This window comes from Hydractinia symbiolongicarpus, chromosome 1, assembly GCF_029227915.1.
Source record: "Hydractinia symbiolongicarpus strain clone_291-10 chromosome 1, HSymV2.1, whole genome shotgun sequence".
NCBI lineage: Eukaryota > Metazoa > Cnidaria > Hydrozoa > Anthoathecata > Hydractiniidae > Hydractinia > Hydractinia symbiolongicarpus.
In genome coordinates this window covers 14,471,713-14,498,239 of record NC_079875.1, presented here as the reverse complement: position 1 = coordinate 14,498,239, position 26,527 = coordinate 14,471,713, and the positions used below count along the sequence as shown (strand labels likewise).

The 26,527-nt window shown below is 33.9% G+C and overlaps 1 protein-coding gene across 1 annotated transcript; it reads left to right on the top strand.

Annotated features, from left to right (window-relative positions):
• Window positions 1-4,092: 4,092 nt before the first annotated feature.
• On the top strand, window positions 4,093-8,158 carry LOC130632019 (uncharacterized). Its single transcript, XM_057444446.1, has 4 exons — window positions 4,093-4,363; window positions 5,930-6,122; window positions 6,573-6,705; window positions 7,762-8,158. Exons 1-4 carry the CDS (start codon window positions 4,276-4,278, stop codon window positions 7,849-7,851), a joined length of 504 nt encoding a protein of 167 aa, XP_057300429.1. The 5' UTR covers window positions 4,093-4,275; the 3' UTR covers window positions 7,852-8,158.
• The last annotated feature ends 18,369 nt before the right edge of the window (window positions 8,159-26,527 follow it).

The following is a 26,527-nucleotide window of genomic DNA, read 5'->3' as shown; positions in this document are numbered from 1 at the left end:
AAGTCCAGCTCAACAAAAACAAATCGTTTCCCTGAGATCCGCTAGTTCCCAGACCTCCGCCCCTCACAAAACTGGACCCCAGCCTCTTCGTGCGCCACGTTTATTCAGAATGTGAAATTCAGAATGCGCGTGCGCAAAATTCTCGAAATATTTTGTATTTTTTTTCAAGATGGTAGACGTCGTCGCATGCCTGACAAACATTGTTTTACAAATTGGATGTGTTCTGACCCAACTACGGACACCGGCCCAACTTTGGACAAATGTATGCAAACTCGTCTTAAGTTTGGTACAGGCCCAGCTATTGACAAAGGAAACTCTTGCTTTTAAAAGCCGTGTCATCAGATGGGACAAACTTAACTGTACACAGAGGTCTCTTGCAATTTTAGAAAATGTGTCATAAGATGGGACAGGCCCAACTATTGACAAACAATTCCTATGCTTTTAAAAGACTGTGTCATAGGATGGGACAGGCCCAACTATTGACGAAGGACACTTTTTGTTGCAAACACAACTATGCACATTATGTGGTTCTTATTGGAAGACTTATTAAAAGAATTATATATGTTAATGTACAGTTTTTATTTTTATGTTTGCTAAATGAAATACACAAATTATATTGTAACTTAGATTATTTTATCTTTGTTTGAGACTTTTCTTCATGAGTTCTAAAGTACATGTTTATATGGAAAATATTCCCTCGGGAACCGGGTAAATGTTTAGCATGATATCAAGTCGAGATCTCGGGTTGTTAACAAACTCTTAACAAAATTAAGTTGCGTTCATATGAGAAAAAATATTTACCCTTACCAAGATCTCGGGGTGCGCATGATCGAGATCTCGTTAAGCGGGTAATGCATTTTCCCAAAAAACAGAAGTTTCCTCGGCAGGCGAGATAAATTTATGCCACACTTATTATAATGAAATACAAAGTAAACAATATTTTAGCAACATGCCTTGTAATTTAGCATGTTAAGTCAGGTATGTCGAGATTATGACGTCATCATAATCACGGAATTTTGTACACTTTCTCGTGTACAGGCGGAACAGAATGACCGTGCCGCCCCCAGGGTTGCTCTAATGTCAAAGCTGCTATAGCGCTTCTTGAGATGGCTAACAAGTTTCTTCACCGTCGATCTCGACGTCAAAAAGCAAATAATACAGCTGGGGATAAGATTGAGCATTTTGCCTTTTTTTAATGCGTTTAAAAGCGTCCTCCGTAATAATGGCTCAGGGGTCAAGAGTCCCCTTGGGATGAGAGGATGGCTTCTACTTTATTCGAAGGGCGAACAGTCGGACACACGTGTCTGCTGATTAAAAATGCATGATATCAGAGTTAATATTTAAGACCACAATCATGCACAATGAGAAAAGATGATTAATTTCGAATTTCGCCGCCACAGGGATCACATTCGTCGTTGTTGTTTCTATAATATGACATCGGATCTTATTATATTAAATTGACACTCTTAAAACATGCTGTGATGATGCTGATGTCAACACAACCAGTTTTCCCAAATAATAAAAGATAAAAAAATAAACAAAAATGAAGCCGTCATACCAGGTCATACCGGTATGCATTCATGAAAAATTGGCTCAGCAACGGTTATAAAACCAATTGACTCGTATATCAGACCAAAACTGACACAAAACGCTGCAAGAATGATTTATCAAGCAATGGTGATACTTACACTCACTTACTGTGGTCTTGTTACGTTGAACTATACAAACACACAACAAAACAATTTAGAATCATTTTATCGTAGAGCTCTTGCAGTGGTCAATATGAAAGATGTCATTCGAAAGTTTATGTGCCATCATCAATTCAGGTTAATAAAAAACGTGCATGTGATTTTGTTAGGACGTGTTTGGTTAATGTTTGTAATGATTTTAAAAGTTATTTCAAAATGAAGAGTCATGAATATTCGACAAGGAACAACGGGCGTACAATAGCAATACCGAAAATTAACTCAAAATATGCAAGTGGATCTTTCTGATTTATGGGAGCCAGATTATTTAATGATTTACCTCCTGGATATCCGTAAAATGGTTTATAGTTCTGAGTTTGATAGATTATTAAAAACTTATTTTTCCCAGTAATGATTTTTTACATGTGTTTAAAAATAATCATTCTGATTTGTGACTTATCTCGAAGTGGGCGTTAGACCGTACTGCATATCTTCATATTCTCTTCAGTGTTATTAACACTCCTTTCCTCAACTCGTGTGCACTCTAACATATCAATTTTTATATATACCTTCATTTTTTGTTTGTTCATTCACAGGACACATAATGAGAACAGAATTGTTTATTTTCTGAAATTTCGATCCCGTACAAAGATATTCGTCAAATAAATAAACAAATAAATAAATAAATTAAACTCTTGCACGCTAAACATGCGTACCAAACCTTAATAGAGTTGAAACATGTAAACAGAGAATGATGGTCACTACGAAAACTTGCAGATAATGTATGCCTGCGTGACATGCCTGCTTAAGTGGGATATTCCACGGGTATTTACAACGTCAATAAAATATAATAAAATGAAATGACGTTAGTGAGTTCAACCGTGCTTATAAGCTCGGGTGTTTGTTGCCTATGTCAAAGCCGCTAGCGTTTACTTGACAGTTAAACAAGTTTTTTCGCCACCGGTCTCGATGTGAAAAAGACATAAGCCCCTGGGGACGAGGTTTGGGTCTAAATAACGTGAAAAATAGTGGTGTACTCAGTTCTTTCACTACCGCGAGGGACCAACAGGAAAAAAATTGGGCAATTGCATCAAAGATGAATGAACACGAGATGAACAAAAGTGTTCGTGGTCATGTTCCTGCGCGTTCCGGAATCGACGACTCTCGTCAGAAATAATATAAATCGGTTCAACTTTAACTTTAAAGGTATAACGATTTTCTTAACTGTTTATGAAAAATACAATCATGTTCATCGTTTCGATCAGTGTTTAAGCGCACGGAAGCAATGTATTTGTTCGAATTACAGAAAAAAATTGATCTTAATTCTCATTTCCAGTTGGTAAAATTACTTTATGCTGTTATGTCAGACCATGGTTGCAGCCTGAAGACGGGAGCCTCTTGCTGTGTGTTTTTCCTTAGTCTTTGGACGGAAAGAATTTTGAAGTTTTATATCAACATGCCTGAGGTCCTGGAAACCAGCCATAGAGATTCAGCCTTAAAAGGAGAAAATTTAAGGGCAGTCAGCCTAAGAGCCTAATCGTTCCTATATGAAGCCAACACAAATGGGAATGGCCCAAACGAAATACCTTCATTCGTGATTAGTTTATCTTGGTATACAATTATAGTACAGAAGTTACGGTTGGCTACAATTTTTTAATGGTTACAAATGCGCTCGAAATGGCCAAAAACACATAGGAATATTCTTAGCCGTATAATTGAAATTTCAAAGCATTTTTGGAGAATAAAACGAACAAACAAAGGAGTGTGGACAAATAAACGACGAAGCACAGATTAAAATTCGTTATACCTTTAAAGTTAAAGTTGAACCAATTTATATTATTTCTAATGAGTCAAAACAACAATACGCTCGGGAAAACAAGTGTAGTATGCTAAAACACAAGGAACGGAGCATGTATTTTCTCAACCAATGGTGTTGTTATCATAATCAGTTAACTGCATTCAACAATTCAACATATTAATTACACATTGATTGATACATTTGGGTAAACAAGTTCAAGTGTATTTGTACAGCGGTTAGTTGTACATGATATCTGTATAAGCATCACATAGTTACCAGTCTCTCTGAATGACTTTGAAACAGAGAACTTCAGCTAAGATGACTGCCACCATCAGGGATCTGGTAGCTAATTTGGTTAACAAAGTAAATACTAGCATAATTATTTTTAATAGGGGGTGAGTAACAAATTATAAGAAAAGATTTACCGCAACATGCAAGTCTTTTGTAGCGTCGCTGTAGGTATAAACTCGTTCTTAATGGCTTGTTGCAAGAGAAATGATACAAACAGAAATGATACAAATGACCAACTCTTCAACTCTTCCTTATTACTGTGAAATTAAAATTGTCAATTTTTATTCAAAAACTGCACAAAGGACTGTAGAAATAGAAACAAGTAGCAATTTTAAGAAACCTGAAACACTCAAAATAGTCTTATTTTTCTGAACATCGAAACCCCCGTGCTAACAGCTCCATAATGAGCGCAGCTGTGAAATAAAAATAGCTGTTGACATATTGCAAAAACCCATATTATTTATATCTTAATATACAAAGATGGTTGGATGATATGTCACGATGAAATACTTTTTTTTCCTCCACTCAATCTTATTTGTCGTCACATTGTGCAATGCTGACAGAATATCAATATGTCCTGCTGCTCAGAGTATGTATAATTTCTGTGTTGATTCATTGTTTTGTAATGCGTAATTGAGACGTGCTGTACATAGCGCCACATTTAAAGTTAAAAATATATAGTAAAGACTGCCTATTTATTGAGGGTGTGCTGTTTATTGGAATATGTAACTAAAGGGAGTTTTTTTGGTAGTTCGTGATGCTAAATGTTATTGTAAATATCTTTTTTGTTTCTCGCATTGTGTCTCACCATATTTACTTTTCAGATATTCTACGATTCACTGTGTCTTCTTTTATTGCGCTTTTTACCCATCTGATCTTAATGGAAATTACCAAGTCGTGTTTTTAACATCTCGTAGCACCAATCACATTTTGTTTAGCATGCTGATGCACATTCACTGATGAAGAAATATACCGTGGCTGATTAGTACATCTTGTCCTCCCGTAACAGGATAGTCGACGTGCGGGTGAACCTTTTGGATGTGCGGCCGAACGTCATAACACTCGGGCGAACGTTTTGATGTTCGGCCGCACATCTGCACGTCCGCAAGTCCGAACGTTTCAAATTATAAATGTTCGGCTGAACGTTTCAGAGAATCTGGTCTGTATGTCTACCGAGTTTCAAACATCCAACCGGGTCTTTGTGAAGTGTTTAACCGTTCTGCACCTTACGAATTGAGTCTCATCAAAGTTTGTTGAACAAGTTCTCTGGAAACATTGATGTTATATTTTAAACATATCAATTCCGTCATTTGTCTGTAGCCAATATCTGTTTTTGTGTTTAATTCAAGTACAACAACATCCTCCATTTTTTTAGCATCGACATTTTACTTTCTGTTACGGGACAAGATGTACTAACCAGCCACGGTAGAAATATTAGAGTGCTATAGGTACAATTGTTATGGTGCTCACGTGAAGATTCGTGTAGTTGTTTCTAACCATTGGTGAATTTTTGATTGCATGTTAATAAATTATTGGAAAACAATATTTTTTTTACTTTTATATATATATATCTGTTTAGTGTGGCGTTTGTGTCATGGATGAAACTGCGCCAAATACAGCACTGTTTTTCGAGATACATATCTTTTAAAATTAATTAGTTTTTAGGCAACGGGACAAAAATCTTCAAAATTTTTGTTTAAAAGCAACAGTTTTTATTTTTAATGTTTCAATGCAACTTATTATATCGAGCTCACTTTGATTTCGACAGTATCTTTTGGTGAAGGTAATTATCATTTATGGCACAGCTCCTTTTTTCACGAATTTTAACCTTATAATTCTTTGGTCTGGTTATCAAGTAAACATTTGACATCAGATCAAACACATTTAGTACGGACAATTTTTGGCAGAGATTTTAATAGTATCTATAATTGATCGCTAAGCAATTTTATATAAATTATAACGCAGGTAATTCTTGTTGATTTTTTAATAAACTCAAATACTTTTAAGTTGTTTAAAGAACACGCTTGTATACCCTTGTAGCTCTCCATCTTTCTTTTCACAGCAGCAAAATTATTATTTTTCTGATTCAAAAACTTTTATACAGTACAAGACACAAGAAGTATGCAAGGAAATAGCTAATTAACATTCTGTTTAGCAAAGATACTTCCCGTCAAAGTCAGCAACATTATACTTCCGTCTATTAAACTGCGCAAAGGATATCAGCTTCCAGTTAAATTTGATTTAAAAGTAAACACTCCCCTACCAGAAAAGGTACGGGTTGATGTGTATATACGGAGAAAGATGTTCTGGTGGATACCTATACCGTGTATATCAACATATGGGTCATGGTAAGTTGTACCAATAAAAAAAAACATTTTTTTTGTAACATTTTTTTTGTAACAAGGAACAGAACAAACTAAAGAGGGATATATATTATCTTACAAATTTACTACGGGAACAGGACTTTCCATAACATTTTATTAATTCTTCGTTATTTCTCCTTTAATAGGGATAGCGTACAACGATTTCAGTCCCTTTTATTCATTTGCGAATCACTGGAACACGATTTATAGACCTCACTTTTAAAAAAGTTCAAATAGTGTCCAATAAAGTGAAGAAATAAATAGCCGTGAACATATACATCATGGATGTATAAACATGTACCCAAACATAATACATGAAGTACTGTCATATTATAGCAATCACACGTCAAACCTTATTGCGTTTCCATAGACCTCGCCAACCTGGCAATAGTCTAGGTAGCAATTTTATGGTATGTTTACATTTCTTGTTTGTAGCTCATACAAAGTTGACAACAAAAATTGCGCCGCGTTCAAGATTTATCAAATCGATTGCAAGAAACCACAAGCATATAAATTTGATCATGTGATCACCGTTCCAAACATCAACTTACCTTCTGTCATTGTTAGCGTAAGTAGAAAGTACTGTTTCATTTTGGAAAAAGTTTCTAAAATTCTCGTTGTATGCCATGTAGTTTACCCCTAAAATACAGTAATATTGTTACTCTTGTTACCACATCATTTTAATTCTTGCATGTCTTGCTACAGTGGGACTCTGGCTAACTGAGACTGAATTTACCGATTCCTTGTACTTCTTCAGCAAATTGAACCTAAAAAACTTAATTAAGACCGCGGATAAGTAAGACTGTTTCTTAGTGAGACCGAATGTATTAGATGCAGTCAAACAAAAAACTTCCTTAAAGTGGGATTTCAATCAATGACTTCTAATATAGGAGATAAAACACAAGCTTGAAGTTGAATACTGTTTTTTGAAGAATAATATTTCACTTGGATTTACCTGCAACAAAGTTTTATTTAAAAATAGCTCTTTTTATTAGTTATTATCCTACTTACAATTTGTAGCTTAATCAACTAAAAACTTTTAATAAATAGGACATTTTCACATCTATTGTCGCATATTAGCCTCACATATAAGGAATTCAATAAATTTTTTGGTCCCTTTAGAGTTCCAATTAAAGCGAGTATCGGTATTTGCGATACTCGGGAAACAGTTCTGACTTTTAGCGGAAAAACGGTTGAAATGGGTTGAAATGAGTTGAAATGAGTTGAAATGGGTTGAAATGGGTTGAAATAGGTTGAAATGAGTTGAAATGGGTTGAAATGGGTTGAAATGAGTTGAAATGGGTTGAAATAGGTTGAAATGGGTTGAAATGAGTTAATATGAGTTAATATGAGTTGAATGAGTTGAAATGGGTTGAAATGGGTTGAAATGGGTTTAAATGGGTTGAAATGGGTTGAAATGGGTTGAAATGGGTTGAAATGGGTTGAAATAGTACAATCAAACTTGTCTGTTATAGGCTGTCAAATTCTGATAACTCTTTTAAAGGTTTTACAAGAGAGTGATACATTCAGCTGAAATCAAAAACCATGTTATATATTTTCTTGGAAATTTTGTAGGAATAACTTGTTTTGTTTTTCTCATAAGTGGTATCCTCATTTTTTATAGGGGCTGTATAGAGTTAATGCAAGAATATATGATGACGTCAAAAACCAGGAATTGCTATGTATTAATGCTGAAGTAAATGTTATCACGTGATGATAAAAAAACAACGAAGATGTCTTTTCTTTTATTTTGCCTATGTATTATAACAATGACCTTTCTCCTCTTCAAATTTTCTCCCCGTAATATAAGAGAAGGTCATGATCTGCTTCTTGGTAGAAACCCTTAGAGCATTGGCTTGAAACTAGGGCAAAACTAATCATTATTAATGTTATCAGAACAATGGTTACTAGATAGTTTTGCTCCAAATTTTAGCAGAAGTTAATTTATACTGAGAATATTTAATACTTCTCACGGTAGAACAAACGTTTTAATAAGCAAGCATTTACGGGAATCACATGTTACTGGCACGGCTGTAGTCACAAGAACGAATTGTTGTTTAAAACAACAAACTTTGTTTAAGTAAGTTTTTCTGTCAATATCTGCTTTGTTGAGAGTTTTTTTTTTTTGTAAATGTAGTAAAAAGATAAAAAGATTTGACAGAAGCAAAGAAGTATGAGACCTGGTATTATAATATCGATATATTAATTGCAATACTAAAGTTTTACATCTTACAACAAGAATTTACTGTCAAAATTTATAATATTGTGCTACTGATAAAATTTCTTCATATTATGAGTAGAAGTGACATACCTAGATATATTTCTTTCTTCATGTCGCAAGAGAAACCTTCAAGATTTGACGATATTTCTGGACGATGAAGGGTGGCTAAACGAACTGATTAGTGCGTTGGTTTTCACTGTAACTTAGATAGATAGATGTGCATATTTTACATGGCTAGCCTCACAAATATCAAGGGATATACCCTGTCTATTATTTCCAGGAGAGGTCATGACTTCGATGGGGAGTCCTAAAGTATTTAATGCTCATTTCGAGGTACGCAGACGAAATCAGGTTCTGCGGCCTACCAGACAACTCCAACGGCCCACACAGAGAGCCATCGCCCTATTTACCCTCACATTGGGTTAACCGACGGCTATGATAACATTCACTCGCCCATATTAAATCGCTGCCAAGGGGAATTTACGGCTAGACATCTGTTATTAAAAGTATAAATGGGTTAAAAACTAAAGTGTCATGTGCGTAAGAGTGTACGCGAGGAGGAGTGTTTATTCATTCTTTTAGGGCCGTTTTACATTACAGTAATATATTGAAAAAATAGAAATATATATACAAACAGAAATATATATACAAAGCAATATTTTGCTGGTAATATATTCTGGCAATATTTTGCTGTAATGTGAAACGGACTTTAACGTAACATGTGACACCATTTACGTAACTTACGTCACATTTTCAAAACTTCTTGCTTGTAACAAACACGATGTTGGTGCAATCAAGCCGACGAAAGTAAAAAACGTTTAATTAAGGATTCGAATTTGAGAAAGGTTAAACAAATGCACCAAAGTTTTGATTTAGGCCCCCTTATTCTTATTCAAAAACATCGCTCCAGCATCTTTACGACGGCGACGACGTCTTCTTAACCCTCAGCCCGCGTTTTTTCGAACATATTATGACCGGGGAGCTAATTAGTGTTGCAGTCAAAAGTTGACGTGTGTTTAAACAAAACTGTACGTAAGATAAAATTGTACGCACAACCTTACGTAAAAAAATACTTGAAGTTATTCATAGTGAAATTAGTTGTTTATTAAGAATAACTATATTTCACAAAATTTCACAGCTGCAATTTTTATTCACATATTTTGCAAACATATTTGGTCTACATGTTACATAAAGAAGAGGCAAAAAAGAAATATATATATATATATATATATATTTTGTGGCGGCCACAAAATATATTTTAAACCAGAGAAAAAAATTTATAGATTTTTAAATCGTAAAATCTAACAAGATAACTATTATAATATATTTTGGTCTGCGACGCTTTCTTGGTAACTCTGGTTCTTCAACAACAAGTTTTGTAGCTTTTTCTTTACAGTAGGTGCTTTTTTCAATGAACTAAAACCAAGACTTGTTCCTTGTTTCTTTCACTCAGCAAGCTCTGATTTTGGTCACGTTTCATGCAGTAAGCACATTAAACACAATCTGACCTAAAAACAAATGTTGTAAATCAATTAAGGTTGAGAATACGCAATTAGGTTTAAGAACAAAATATCTTATTTCAGGTGGTGATCTTTAAATTAACTAAAAAAAAGCCATGCCGACCCATGGCCCCCCTTTCTTGTCCCTCGTCCACAATCCCATCCTACCGATACAAAACACCATTTAATGAAACGTGTACTATTTAGTTTTAACACCTGCACGAACGTAGTAAACCTGATTTTGGTATCATCATATTTTAAACATAAGGTGATTGTCATTTAACTTGTAAACACGTTAGCTGGTTATTTTGTAAGGAATAATGTGACGCTTTTAATAATTCAGTACAACACCTAATTTCTCTTGGGAATAGATACATCCCGTGAAAAAAACTAATTGAGGTCATGTAGACAAGTTAACAGTTATCTAGGAATCTTTTTGTTTTCGGAGAAATCTTTGTTCTTAAGTATACATCTTAAGAGTTGTGCTAATTACGCGAAGTTATAAAACATGTTATTGCTGTTTTGGAGCATGATTATAGTAAATATTAAATTTTATGTAAAATGTAAGAAATGCCAAAATGAATTAGTAACAGCCCTGGGGGCTCTAAGAATTTCCGCTCGCTACCAAAATATTTGATGAAAACCTGCTAATTTGTTGTGTTATTGTGCTAAACATTTGAGGAGGTTTGGTGCATGAACCTCTGAAGATAAAGCACACAAGTGACATTATATCTTACAACAAACGCAAACAAAACGAAACGTGTCATAATAAACTCACATTTTAAAATAAATTGCTAACAAAAAATACAGCCTAACATTTTAGGTAAGTCTTGCGATTGAAACGTTTATGGTCTTAAACGGAATTTAGTTGACAAAAAATCAAAATTTTGCTGTGACCATCATTTTCAGCATACTTTTTTTATTAACTGTGCCAATTTTTGTCGAAAATAAAGCAGTTTTAATTTTTGGTTAAATTTTGGCCTAAAATGACATTTAGGTGACAAAAATCAAACTTTTGTACCATCATCATTTTCAGCATACTTTATTTGTTAACTGTGCCAGATTTAGCCGAAAATAAAATGGTTTTAATTTTTGGATCAATTTTGGCCTAAAATGGCATTTAAATTTCGATGTCACCATTATGTTCACCATACTTTTTTTGTTAACTTTGCCAATTTTTGTGGAAAATGAAGTAGTTTTAATTTTTGGACCAATTTTGTCCTAAAATGACATTTAAGGTGGCAAAAAATCAAAATTATTATATCACCATTATGTTCAGCATACTTTTTTTGTTAACTGTGCCAAATTTTGTTGAAAACAAATACTAATTTTGTCCTGAAACATCATTTAGATGAGTTCCCAGTAGTTGGGGAGCTTGGGTGCGAAGTTTACATCTGTGACGGAGGAACGTGTAATCCCAGGGTCTATTTTTTCTCAAAAAATGCTCCAAAAGAAAAAAACGACGGTTTTAAAGAATTTCCTACGCCTTCGGGCGCGGAAATTCAAAAACATTTTTTAACTCTCTATATATGCCTGGGCACAACTGTCAAATGCAACGCCTAACTCAGAGCTAGTTCATGATGTCATGCATATAATGATTTTCAGATTTCTATTTAAACTAGTCGTAGACAGACAGACAGACAGACAGACAGACAGACAGACAGACAGACAGACAGACAGACAGACAGACAGACAGACAGACAGACAGACAGACAGACAGACAGACAGACAGACAGACAGACAGACAGACAGACAGACAGACAGACAGACAGACAGACAGACAGACAGACAGACAGACAGACAGACAGACAGACAGACAGACAGACAGACAGACAGACAGACAGACAGACAGACAGACAGACAGACAGACAGACAGACAGACAGACAGACAGACAGACAGACAGACAGACAGACAGACAGACAGACAGACAGACAGACAGACAGACAGACAGACAGACAGACAGACAGACAGACAGACAGACAGACAGACAGACAGACAGACAGACAGACAGACAGACAGACAGACAGACAGACAGACAGACAGACAGACAGACAGACAGACAGACAGACAGACAGACAGACAGACAGACAGACAGACAGACAGACAGACAGACAGACAGACAGACAGACAGACAGACAGACAGACAGACAGACAGACAGACAGACAGACAGACAGACAGACAGACAGACAGACAGACAGACAGACAGACAGACAGACAGACAGACAGACAGACAGACAGACAGACAGACAGACAGACAGACAGACAGACAGACAGACAGACAGACAGACAGACAGACAGACAGACAGACAGACAGACAGACAGACAGACAGACAGACAGACAGACAGACAGACAGACGTATACGGGTATTATAATATAGACTAGTTGTTAGCCCGTGGAAAAATCCACGGGGGTCGCCCGTCCTTTATATATCGCATTTGCAACAAAGTAGACAGAAGTATATCGCATTTGGTATTGATGCGCAGTTTAAAAATTTCGTGTTTCCGTTACGGGACACAGCTTTTGCGGACACAGACGACGGCTATTACTAAAGAGATATACAAATTTTTAAACAACTTTTAAGCTTTTCTTTTATATGAAATTAAACTGTTTTTACGTTGAAGGTAAGCTTTAAGGGTCTTTAAGCTTAAAGTATATCTAAAATAAAAAGTTTCTTCTAGGAGAACTGTAAAAAAAGTCTATAATACAATGGCCTTATCAAAAGTCGAATTGGCAACGATGCTGGAATGCAAGATTTGCTTAGACACCTACCATAAGCCTAAACAATTAAACTGCGGGCATACCTATTGTGAAGATTGTCTAAATGGCATTTTAGTGTTCATGGAAGATGGGAGGGCTGAATTGCCTTGCCCATTAAGATGTCGCAGAAAAACAAAACTGGATCAAGATGAGACAACATCATTGCTAATGACTACATTTATTGTAACTGATCTTTTGGATAAGATGTAAGTCCAGTTTTTTTCACATCATTTTGATAAGAATGTATAACAATGTGTTACATATGACACCATCTGTGTTGAAAATAACAACTTCTAGTAATTTTCTCAAATGCAATGTAACAATTCCAAATTCAATAGACCATGCAGGTATAGACATGGTACCTTGTTCATAAATAACATTTTATTGCTATTTATAATTGTAAAAAGTGCACTTCCTATAGTTAAATTTTTAAACTCTTTATTTCAATCAGGGTTCACATTTGTTTTATTCTACTTGATAGATTACAAATGTGAGACTTTTAGGATATTTGAGATTTTTGATTTATAAGGTTCATAATTTATAAGATATGCAAGGAGTGTGCCCACGTGGTTTCGTAATTAGAATGTCCGTGGTTTGGTCCACATTCGTTGGCTTTACCACAGCTACGGGTCAACCCATTTCAGGTAAGGGGAAATTGGGTAGGCAATGCCGATCTATATGATGTATAAGTGTTACCTACACTGAATTGGCTATATCCTGTACAAATAGTCGAAATAACAATAAAAATAATAATATAAATTTTCCTTTCACAATTTGAACTCAAGATACAGCTACTCTTTTTAAGCCATTATGCGTGTTTATTTGCCATCAAAAAAAGCAAACGTATGCAAATTTAAAACACTGAATTTTAAGTGTTAAAACGTGGTGATCATATACTCATCTTTGTTCCTTTGAGAAAAAATATTGGGCATCTTTCAGAGCCTCTTGACGTCGAGAGGACTTTTTACCCTGCTTAGTTTAGGTACATTATTTAAAGAAATATAAATATTGGGAGATAACTAAAATGACTGACTCAAAAATTAACAACAGAATGACAAACATGATAAAACTAGCTAGCTGTACTAAAATTTATTTTAATTATTTAAGCTAGCTAGCTACCTCATGCCCTGAATGATCGCTTAAACTGAAAGATACCTGTATCCATACCTAAAAATAGCCAGAAATTTGAAAACAATGCTATTAACATCAACATGGATCATCTGTCAAATCAACATAAGTTTCAAAGAAAAACAGACACATACTTTTCGTTAATCTCCAATTTGTTTTTTGTTTTTTTTTGAATTTTTGATTCCATACAGATCGATCACAAAGAAAAAACATTTGAAGCTGTTTTAGAGAAAGTTTAAAAACTTAAAAGCAAAAATAAAAATGAAAAAATGAAGCAGAACTTTATTGTTCTCGATGTGGATTAGCTGGCCTCATCGTTAAACTCGCTACATCTTTTCTTGTATGGAAATTTCGTATCTTTCACATTTTGAAAAAAACACGATAATAAACGATAAACTAAGTTCACATTAAACTTAAACCTTTGGAGCAAACTTCAAATGATCCATGCTAAAAATGCAAACTTAGGCAATCCTCATAGCAAATCCATGCCTAAATTTTTTCTAAGGGTACACACATCACAAGATAATATCCAAATATCACAAAACCCTTCTTCGGAATAACATTTAAATGAGATAATGTTTTGTTTTTATTTTAGGCAAGTTAGTAAAACAAAGACTTTTTTGTGTCAGCAAAGTAAAGAATGCAATCGGATTGTCAGCTGTTCCTGTGCAAGATGCAGTTCAAAGATCTGTGATAGATGTCAAAATCTGCATTCTTGTTCAAATAAATCATTTATCAGTGTCATTTTTAACGAAAAATTGCAAGAGCTCCAACCACTGTGCAAGCAACACGACTCGCTTGCAAAATATGTTTGTATTGACTGTGAAAATTTGTTTACCTGTGTGTATTGCACACACAGGCAACATAAGAATCACCGAATAAAAACGGTTGATGATTTTGGTCTGGAAGCGAAACAATGGTTTCAGTCGTTTATCAACTCATTCGACGAAACTAAGGTTGTCTTTGAAGAGTTAACAAGAAAATACAACGAAGCCTTGACGAGTTTTAAAACAGAGAGAGAAATATTTGCTCGTGAATTAAAAGTGAGAAAGTTGAAACGAATGACAGAGTATGTGAAAATGTTAAACGCAGAAGAAGAAAACCATTTAAAAGAGTTTGATGAAAAAGTAGAAGAATTTAAAGCACAAGTAATCCTTGTTGGTCTCTTAGACAACACTTGGATAAAACGATTCTCAGATTACATATATGTTTTTAATTCAAAATCTCACTTTGAATTGGTTGCTGAGAAGTTAGAAATTGAACGACAGCTTCGTAGTCTAACTTCTTTTCCAAAAACTATCCTAACTTTTAATTCACATCTTTATCAGTTGAAAAAAGAAGATTATTTTACCAGTCCATTGGGTCGAGTGCAAGTTTCCGTCGATGATATGTCCACTATTGGTATAGATCCTAGTAAATGTTCTGTTTATAAAAACTTGATTGATGAATGTGAGCCACAACCCAACTTTTCGGAATTAGCAATTAATTTAAAGACATTACTTAAAAGTTTAGAAGGTACTTTTGATACTGCTTTTAATCTTATTACTGGTCATTGAAAGTTGGTCTATTGTTGTAAATGCTATATGCATGTTTTTATAGAATACGAAAGATCTCGTGCAAATGTAAATCTTGATGGTGAGAAGCAAAGAAGCAGGTATGTTCAGCAATATTGTTTTTCATGAAAATGATAATATATTCTTACAAAAAGCATAAGCCCGTAGTAAAATCTCGAGGAATTAGCCCATCGCTAGTCGTATCTATTTGTCTCACGGACAGAAAAGTTGTCCGTGCCTAATCTGAGTATAAACATTCAGCTTAACAAAAGTTAAAATCAACAGCATATAACTATCTATCCTGCTGTACTGTTAAAAAAATATGCATTTGCCACTGCAATAGTCGGAATGTATGGATAATGATTTCTTTTTAGCGCTGTGAAGCAAAAAGATGCAACGGGGCTTTCAAAGTTGTACTCCTTTGAAGGTTTGTAGTATACTTTGCCCGGTCAGTTAAAGTTATTATATTTACTTTATTATTTATTATATTTATTTTACCTCTTCTTTAATATATTTTAAATTATTTACCTAATTAAGTTATATTTACTGCTGCATCATTTTTAAGTATACATAAACATGTACATCTCACACTGAGAATACCATTTTGCAGCGCAATTCATTTTTGCTATACATGGTAGCCAAAATGTAGACTAACTGTCGTTTTGCAGTTGGACTTATTAACAGCTAGCCTCAGGAGGTTTGTGTCGTGGTATTCTAACATGCTTTTTTTAATATGTAAGAGATGAAAAAGGCTAGTCAGGCTAGTTAGGTTAGTCGGAAAAATTTATTGTTGGGGATTAAGTTTGTAGGGAAAAACATTTAGCCGAGAGAATCTTTAGTTACCTCTAAAAACGCCAAACATGAAACATGTTGGTTTATGTACGCAGCAACGTAAGAGATGACCTTAATCCTTTGCTTACTTTGACATAACCTCTGAAGAAGAATTGATAGACATTTCAATACTAATTATTTATTTCTCTTTTTCTTCAGATAAAATGGTGTTTTGGCATAAAGTTATTTTAGGTTAATCTAGATTTAACATCTTCATCTTTAGACCTTCGGGAAATAATACAAAATGGTGATGACAAGAAACTGCAGTTCGTCCTTATTAATAGTCCAAATATCGTTAAAATGAGGGATGATTATGGACACACACTGTTGATAGAAGCTGCACGGAGAAATAAACCATCGATAGTACAAGCTTTAATCGATGCTGGTAGTGAGGTGTACGCTGTAAACAAACGCAAATGGAATGCATATCACTTTAGTGCAAAGTTTGATCACCAAGATGTTCTAAAAATTTTGATTAATTGTGATGTCACACACATTAACAATGTAGACAATGACAATAACACACCATTACATCTTGCGTCTGCTCGTGATCATGTTGAATGTGTTAAGTTGTTGTTGTCAATACCACATATTAATGTTAATATACAAAACTGGAAGAATCAAACAGCCTATGATGTTGCTTGTAATAGCGCTACCAGACGATTACTTGAGAAGCATCGGGGAGAAGCAGCAAAGCTGTTGGATTATTAGATTTTGCTTTTTGACACAACAGTGAAAGACAGTACCGTTGTAAAAAACTTCATGCGACTTATTGCAACTGGTATTACTTTTATGACACTTTAGAAGTAAAAAAGTATGTAAGAAGTTCTATTGCGAATGAGTTTGTAGTTTGTGAATTTATTAGACTAACAGCTAAGAAATTGATTGCATGACAATACCTATCGCAAAGATTTTTCGCAAAGTTTTGTATAGCTTTTTAACCACACCACATGAAATCAACACATTTAATCATGAACTTATAAATATAAAATACTATGGCGATAAATTTTTTGAAAGTGCCACTTAATGCTAGTATCGGTTTTTGTGGTATGTCCTCACTGAGGACAGTTACAAATATAACTTTATATTTGCGACAAAAGGAAAAGACATTGTAAATATATGTAAACAGAGCCCCCGTTCCTCGTTTCCCCGTTTGTTAATTACACAAAGTTGTTTTTGTTGTTGTTGTTGTTGTTGATGAACTGCAGTAAAACATGTAATTGCTGTTTTTGAGCATAATTATAGTAAATATTAAATTTATAAAATGTTCGAAATGCCAAAATAAATTGCTAAGAAACTTTTGGCAAAACTGTCAAATGAAACACCTAATTCAGAGCTAGTTTATGATGTCATGCATATAATGATTGGAACTCTTAAATTCAACAATTTAAGAATCAATCCACATTTTCATTTAACTATAAATTTCTAGACAACTTTTCAAGCTCTATCATATGAAACTAAACTGTTTTTACTCTAGAGGTAAGCCTTAAGGGTTCTTATTCTTAAAGTATATCTAAAATAAAAAATTTCTTCTAGCAGAATTGGAAAAAATGGAAGAAATAGAATTGGCTACCATGCTGAAATGCAAGATTTGCTTAGACACCTACCACAAGCCTAAACAACTAAACTGCGGGCATACTTATTGTAAAAATTGTCTAAATAGCATTTTAGTGTTTATAGAAGATGGAAGTGCTGAATTGTCTTGCCCATTAAGATGTCGCAGAAAAACAAAACTGAATCAAGATGAGACAGCGGCTTACGTCTTTAACTCTTTATTTCAATATCAGGGTTCGCATTTGCTTTATTTTACTTGGTAGAGTGTGAAACGTTTGGTAGATTTAAGATTTTTTGGTTTATAAGGTTCATAATTATAAGATATGCATGGCGTAATCAGAATGTTCGTGGTTTGGCAAATTTAGCAAGTTTTTTTGCCACAGTCACGGGTCAACCCATTCCTGGTGAGCCAGATTGGGCAGGCAATGTCGGTCATTAACTGATGTATAAGTGTGTATAAATATACCTGATGTATATGTGTGTATAAGTGTGTTACCCACATTGAAGTGGCTATATCCTGTATAAAAAGTCAAAATAATAATAAAAATATAAATCTCACAATTTTTCAGGTTTTAATGCCATCATAAAACATTAAGCAAAAATCTGAGCATTCAAATTCACAGAATGTTATAGCGGGATCATTATATCCAGAGCAATAAAAAAAAGTTGCATGTCTAATAATTTACGAAGAGGCAAGAAGGGTGTACTGATACAGTAATGAACAAAGACTCCGTTTTGAATCTTTTTTAAAAATTATCAGAACTGCAAAGTGAGTCAGCTGGAATCACAGCAGATATTTTTGGGCTCAAGATTTTTTAAACAAAATTTGAAGTAAAAAGGGCTAAGTGTTAAAGCGTGGTGATCATATACTCACTCATCTTTTTCCCTGGAAAAGAAATCACATTTTGAGAGAGCCAAAATACTGGGCGTCTTTCAGAGCCTCTTGACGTCGAGAGGGCTTTTTACCCTGCTTAGTTTAGGTACATTATTTAAACAAATATAAATATTGGAAGATAATTAAAGTGACTGACTCAAAAATTAACAACAGAATGACAAACATGACAAAACTAGCTAGCTGTACTAAAATTAATTTTAATTATTTTAGTTAGCTAGCTACCTCATGCCCTGAATGGTCGCTTAAACTGAAAGATACCTGTATCCATACCTAAAAATAGCCAGGAATTTGAATCAATGCTATTAACATCAGCAGGTGTCATTTGTCAAATCAACTTAAGTTTGTCAAATCAACTTAAAAAACAAACACATGCTTTTCGTCAATCACCAACATGTTTTTCTGGAATTTTTAATTCCACACAGATCAAGCACAAAAAAGATATTTAAAGAAGCTTTTTTAGAGAATCTTTGAAAATTTAAAAGCAAAAATGAAAATAAAAAATTAAATGATCCATGCTAAAAATGCAATCTTAGGCAATCATCATAACAAATCCATCCCCACATTTTTCCTAATAGTACCTCAATCACAACATAATATCCAAATATCACGAAACCCTTCTCCGAAATAACATTTAAAAGAGATAATATTTTTATTTTTATTCAGACAAATTGGTAAAACAAAGTCTTTCTTGTGTCAGCAAAGTAAGTATGCAATCGTATTTTTAGCTGCTCCTGTACAACATGCAGTTTAAAGATCTGTGACGGATGTCAAAACCTACATTCTTATACCAAAAAATCTTTTACGAATGTCTTTTTCAATCAAAAATTGCAAGAATTCCAACCACTGTGTAAGCAACACGAATCGTTTGCAAAATATGTCTGTATTGACTGTGAAAATTTGTTAACATGTGTGTATTGCACACACACACGTAACATAAGAATCACCGGATAAAAAACGGTTCATGATTTGGATCTGGAAACGAAACAGTCGTTTCTGTCCTTTATCAACTCATTCGACAAAACTAAGGTTGTTTCGGGTGAGTTAATAAGAAAATACAACAACGCTCTAACGAGTTTTAAAACAGAGAGAGAAATATTTGGAAGAATCAAACAGCCTGTGATGTTGCTTGTAATGGAGCTACTAAACGATTACTTGAAAAGCATCGAGAAAAAACAGGAAGGCTGTTGAATTATTAGATAAGGTTTTTGACACAACTGTGAAAGACACTGGTGTAATAATAACTTCCTTTTTAACAACGTGAAATTATTACATTTCGATCATGAACCTATATAAATACAAAATATTAAAGCGATATTATTTTTTTTTTTGAAACAAAATGTTTCGAGCAGCTTGTCGTGAAGACGTTACTGTCGAACAATGTGTTTAATTCGGTCCCTTGACCGAAAAAACACATTTTGTTTTACATAGCGGTGTTGCTGCCTGTAGATAAGTTTAAATTGATTTATTTAAAAGACTGTGCGACAATGTGTTACATATGACTCTATTGTGTTAAAAATAAAATTTTGAAACAAGTACACCTACATTAACTTAAAGTCATTCCTCAGTATATTTGCAATGAAACATTTTTTTGCCAACTGTTTATAAATATGTTGCACATACCAATACCTTTGAAGCTTCTTTACAAGTCGTGAATATTCTTTAGAAATTTGTTTTACAGTTACTTCCATTGCATAGAGCTTAAAACGCTGATTAAGAAAATGTATAGGATTAGTCAGTGTTTATTTTGAATCGTGCGAAAATGATAATTTGAAAATTCCAAAAATTAGTTTTTTTGGTGTTACAGGCTCAGTTTTTGAAATTTCTAATTGAAATTTTCCCACTTGATGTATAAAAGGATGGGGAATATGTATTAAGTGATTTTGTGATTTGTGATTATGTAATTCTCAAGAGCTTTCTGGGATTAAATATTCCAATATCCCGATAATCGCAATTTTATCTACTGCAAATTTGTATTAAAGGTTTTCTCTCTTTTTATTAGCTTAAATTACCAACTGATTACCGAATTTTTAAAAACAAACATCAGGAGCACTTTTTAACGGATTATTCCATTGAAATATGACGTTTTATTTTAAGCAAATACGTCTCTACGAAGACACCCTTTAATCTGTGCAATAACCCACAGAAACTGCAATTAGTTGTAGAATAATTACGAATTTGAAATGGATTACCGGAAATGTAATTTAAAGAGCAAGGACGGATTAGATAATCCGCACAGGGTTGTCCAAATTACGTTTAGAAAAGGAGACAGATTTTTCGTAACATGCTAAGTTCTTTTTACAAACTAATTGAAACTAAATACAACATGTTTATGAAACTTTATAATAGGAACAAAATAAACTAAAGCAGTGTAAGGAGCACTGTGAAAAGACTAATTCCATTAACACTAATTCCACAACTTTGTTATATTGAGAACTTCTGTCTTGAAATTTTCAGTTTTTATTTTGCGATTTGAAGATGCCTCAGTACATCATTTTTGCCAAATAACGCCTTTGAAACATCTTGAAAACACTACCGGGAAACGAATTCCATAACTATGAGTGTTCAAGGATTGAAAGAATTCCAATAAAAATTAGCAACCTCAGTCTTAACATAAAAAAACAAATGTTAACAAGAAAAAGTTTAAGAGTGTTAAGGTTTTACATTCTAGCTTTTTGAAGCAATACATCACAGACATGTTTATCCAACTGCATTTTTTCGTTAACTTCAACATATGTATCGAATATTTCATCAGGAGATAAAACGATGCACGTAGGCAAAACTTAAAGTTGTTTGAAAGAAATGTTTCTGGAACGGGTGAATTTGAGGTATCCTTTGAATAATCTCTCTCCGGGAACAAAAACATGACTGTAAGGATCTGATAATTTCTCGTCAGTTGTTCCTTTTTCTGTCATCTGGACAAAGTGTAGCCGCTCTGCATTGCACCCAGTGAATAAAGTAACGAAGGAAAGAACCTCAAACTCAAAAATCTGTTCATCTCGATCGTCATTAGAATTTTCATCATCAAACACATCCAACATCTGTCGTGTCATCGAAATCCTGTTGTTCACCCTTTTCGCAATCTTCAAAGTTAAATCTCAAGCATGGGCCACAGTCACATAGATATTCTTTACAAAACACTGGTTTTCCTGACTCTAATACAATCATGTGTTGCTTCTTACAATTTGGGATAATCATCAGGACATTTTCTATTTGTCTTTTAGCACAGACTTCTTCAGCAGGAATGTTAGTGTACGAATATTGTGGGGTTTTTTTTAAATAGATAATCAGTTTGAATACATGAATGTAAAAAACACTGCAATGCAATGGCATCTAATTTGAATAGATGTTTTCTGAGCGATGGTTTGCCTTTTCAGAGAATAATTCTTCCTAGAAGGCTTCTTTAATTGATATTACTTCCCTTAATTGAAATTTAATGGTTGTTATAGTTGGAAGTCCGATGAACATTAATGGAATAGTGATTTTACCCTCTATATTCTATAGAATGGGAACGGTTATTAAAATTTAAAAATCAAGAAAATCGCTGGAATATCGCTGGAATATCGTCTTCCCGAACAGCTGGTTATCAATCTAAATCACTGAAGAAAAACTTATTCAAGCCTTTCCCGTCAATACTTTATCGTCATAATATGATATAATGAGCTTATAATCATGCCACATTCCATTTCCAGAGCCCTAGTTTTAAGCAAAGAACGAGAGTAGTTCCTCCCAGAACGCTCTTTTTCCCAAAATTTCTTGTTTAAAAGGATATTTTGTGACTTTACCACACAAAACGGGACCTTCAGTTTCTCCGGATGATGGGAGCCAATAATGATTACACTATTTAAACTATTATCAGCTTCTTTACTCTTGTCCTAACTTCAATGGAATATGAAATCCACGGAGACTCTTTAAATGGAATGAATTTTATACTTATGCCTTTTTGGAACATGCTTGTTCCATGTACATGTTAGAATTTGCGAAATTTGACATCTTGCTTGAAAATATTTTTATTTCTTTTCACCTTAGTTTTGACATTTGGACTTATATAATTCTTCCATAATCAGCTCAAAAAGTTTTTTTTCTAATGATACGTTATAATACCGACATGCCTTCTACAGAATTTCAGCCTAAGAGCCTTTGCGGATAAAAAGTTATTGTGGAACTTTCACTCCAAACAACAATGGAATAATTTCATACCAAAAGGCTTCAATCTTTAATGTGCTATAGCTTCTCAACGGCACTTGGCTTCTTGAGTCGGACAAAAATCATTGGAATATTTAATTCTTTATGCATCTAAGATATTCATTTGGTTTAAGAACAAATCAAGTTATACTATTGAGATACTGCCGCGAAGAAAGAGATAGAATTTACATTTTCGCACGATCTAAAATAAACACACAAATTATGTCTTTTTAATAAATAGGTATAGAGATATTAAGGTTTAAACGTCAACAACCCGTCTGTTTCGAAACGAAGCGTTGACACAAGTTTGAGGAAATTGGTCCCATTTTAGTCCCATGTAGTCCCTAGTTACCCACACAGTAAATGACGTCACATTCTTATTTTTCGACACACTACACCAATCGTTTTTCCTTGTTCTTTGTCATATTCTAAGTCAAAATACTCTTTCTTTACCTGTCTAACGTTAAGGCGCGCTATTATTTATTTGAGAGCGTTGATATTTTTAGGTTTTTAAACAAACAGATTGCTGGACGAAAAGAAACACATAATTCGTTTACCCACGGGCACCATTTTTGCAACTTAATATTTTAAGCCATCTAAATAAAGGCCCTAAATGATCTTTTACAATATTGCGTGCCTACAGTATTGTGAAAAATCACTATTAAAAATGCTAGCAATACACCTTTACGGTCAATCGGGAAAACTAACACTCCATGGCAGCTTCTTTAGCGATCGGAGGAGGTAAATATCACAACACGTTTTTTCGTGATAACTTTTCTTGCCGCGTTTTGTTTTTAATGAAAATTACACATAAGTTGTATGTTATTATTATTAACGTTTCCTGAAAATTTGAAAGAAATTGATACGACGGAAAAAACTGGAGAAAACACGCTTTCGTCTCTAACAAACTCTCATAAAAACACGATTTTTACCTCCTTTTTTCCGATATTGTAAAACGATGGAGAGCCGTAGGAACGCATGTACAATTGAATTATCGTAAAGGTGTATTATAAATATCATCGCACTGCAGAGAAGCGGCTTTTTGATCAGCTAAAAAAACAATTTAAGAAAGTTTTTCAGAAATTGTTAAAATGTTGGTGTTAATCTTTCCAGATTGCTACTTCCTCTCTTACGAATTGTAACATTCCTGTCTTGTTATTGCGTACATAAAGTTATATCTGGGGAAATTTTGGATAGTGCCAGTAAGTCAATGACTCTTAAATTCGACAGTCCGTATTTCGAATCTTCCTCTAAATCAAACAAATCTAAAGACACCACCAAATTTTATTAAGAAACTCTTATAAGTCAACTCCCGTAATTCAAACCTCTTTAATTCGAACATATTTTCAGGTTCCTACGGGTAAAATTCTATATGTAATTCAAATTCTTATGATGTAAAGAGGCCCTAAGCGCAATCGAAACTTATTTCGAATTTCAAATTTTCATTCGAATGTTTTGATTTTTAAAAAGAAAAGATGCCATCGATGAAATGAGTTGGTTTGATTGTGGAACCAGCAGCATCAAAGAAAAGGTTACACGAATAGAATAACCTATAATGAAAATATTAAGCCTTTTTAAGAGCCCGAGAAAGGGATTCTTTCTACTTGGAAAAAAGCAAATCAAGTTTTTATGATGTTTTATAAAAAGACAGCACTTTTAAAAAAGTAGCCAAACATGATCAAATTAAGAAGCTGTGCTTCCATGGTTAAAATGCGAACAGAAAGCATCCTAGTTAAATGGTGTCTTAATTAAGAAAAAGGCGTTGATTACACAAATAGAAAAGCAGGTTGGTTTATAATTTTTTTTATAATAAATGTTTCGTCTACAAAACGTTTAGGTAGACTTTTCTTGCGGCGACAATCTTTTTCTTCTTCTTTTCTGTTGGAACCTTTATCCCCAAAGCGTCATTTTTATTCATAAGTTTTGCTGTAATACTTTTGCATCTATTTTATCTTAGGAAATTAAGTATTTGCAAATTTTTCTGACTGTCTGAGGGGACAATAGCCATCGACAACTTTCTTCCCATTTTGGTAAACTCCAGATGATATTCAAGAAAGTTTTTGAAACAGTTATTAGTAAACCAACATTCGCAGATGTCGCGAACACTACCAGCAGAGATCGGAGGACTACAGTCTATAACTTCATAAAATAATTTTAAAGTGTTGAAAATATATATATAAAGCTGTTGATCTAGATCTTTTTTTGAATAAGAAACCGTCTAATATTGATGATTTCTTTAAACTATAAAATAGAAAATGAGAAAGAGAGATGAACATGCAGCAAATATTGAAAATAGTTCTTTCTCGAAATATCCAGTTGTTTAAAATTCGAACTTTCTGTCTCTAATTTGATTTTTTACTTTAGTCCTTTGAAATTACAATTAGAGTGACATTCCTTAATTTGAATCTCTCACCTGTTTTAACCAAAATTTGTTGCCCTTGAAGATCGTATTAAAGAGTCAACCGTATACCCCAATTTCAGTGTACGATACCTTTTTTCTAACATCGAAATTCATTAATGTGATATAATTAAATACATTTGGTACCAATAACTGTACATACTTTAATTAAGGAAAGGAATTTTGGGTGGCAGAATTTGACAGATTTGGTTGTATAAGCAAAAATCCAGCAAACTAAATAAGCGCAGAATGTATAATTTAAAAAGGTAAATTAACTTCCAAGTTTTGTCACCCGCCAAATTGCCAATTTTTTAAGGTGTTAATTTATCACGTATATACTTAATTTAACAAATTTGACAAAAAGTTTATTTCTAAGGCTCAATTTCATTCAACTGCATTTTCCGCTACCGTAATGCATCAATTAAGCGCTCCCTTCTTATAAACGCTCCCCTTGATTAAACGCCCCCCCCCTAAATATCAACATATTTAATAAACGCCCCCTATTATAAACGCCCCCTCGAATAAACGCCTCCTATCAAAAGGGGCGTTTAATCGAAACAGCAGCAATGCTCATGTTATATTCCTCTCCCTGGCCTATGTATGGCATGGCAGTGTACTACGAATAAAAACATAGTTTAATTGTTTCAAAATTTTATTAATTCTTATAAACAGGCAACTTTCTGTACACTCCTTTTTGTCTTAAAATAAGTTTTATTGTTGGAAACAGTTCCTTCCTCTTCAACAGTTCCCTTTCGAACGTCCCTGCTCCTTTTTTGCGACTTGTCTCAAAACTAAACTTTGTAGGAACAACCAAAACAACCTCTGTTTGCCTTTTTCCTGTCACTACCACACGTATCATATTGTCTTTACTTTGGTTGAGAAAATGATAGCAACATTTTTCAATAAACGCCCGTCTCGATTAAACGCCCCCCCTAAATATCAAAATATTTAATAAACGCCCCCGGCGTTTAATCGATGCATTGCACTAGCACAAAGAGCTCACGAGCTTTTTTGTTAGCGCATGTGCACTTGGAATAACCTCTCTATTTTTTTAAAAATGCGCATGCGCTAACAAACTAATTACCACCAACCATGAGTAACTTATTTTTTGTCAATAACAATACGAGTTAAAGAAAACAAAAAAGTGACAGTACCGTAATTTAAATAACTTTCCATCAAAAATGTTTTAAAACAAGGCATAAGAAACATTTAATTTAAATAAACAATTATATGGACGCGATAAGAAAGTGTGGTACTTGGTGGGTGGGTAAAATAGAAAGTTTATTAGGGACGGTGCAATGACTTGTGAATCCTCGAATATTATAATAACCGCATGGTCTCACTGTGATATTTGATACTGGCACAGAAG

Bases quoted from the DNA above. Each gene is read 5' to 3' on its own strand.
- LOC130632019 (XM_057444446.1), top strand. From the start codon at position 4,276: ATGAAATACTTTTTTTTCCTCCACTCAATCTTATTTGTCGTCACATTG. The intron at 4,364-5,929 runs GTATGTATAATT...CATTCTGTTTAG, and splicing joins AATATGTCCTGCTGCTCAGA to CAAAGATACTTCCCGTCAAA. The intron at 6,123-6,572 runs GTAAGTTGTACC...TCTTGTTTGTAG, and splicing joins ATATCAACATATGGGTCATG to CTCATACAAAGTTGACAACA.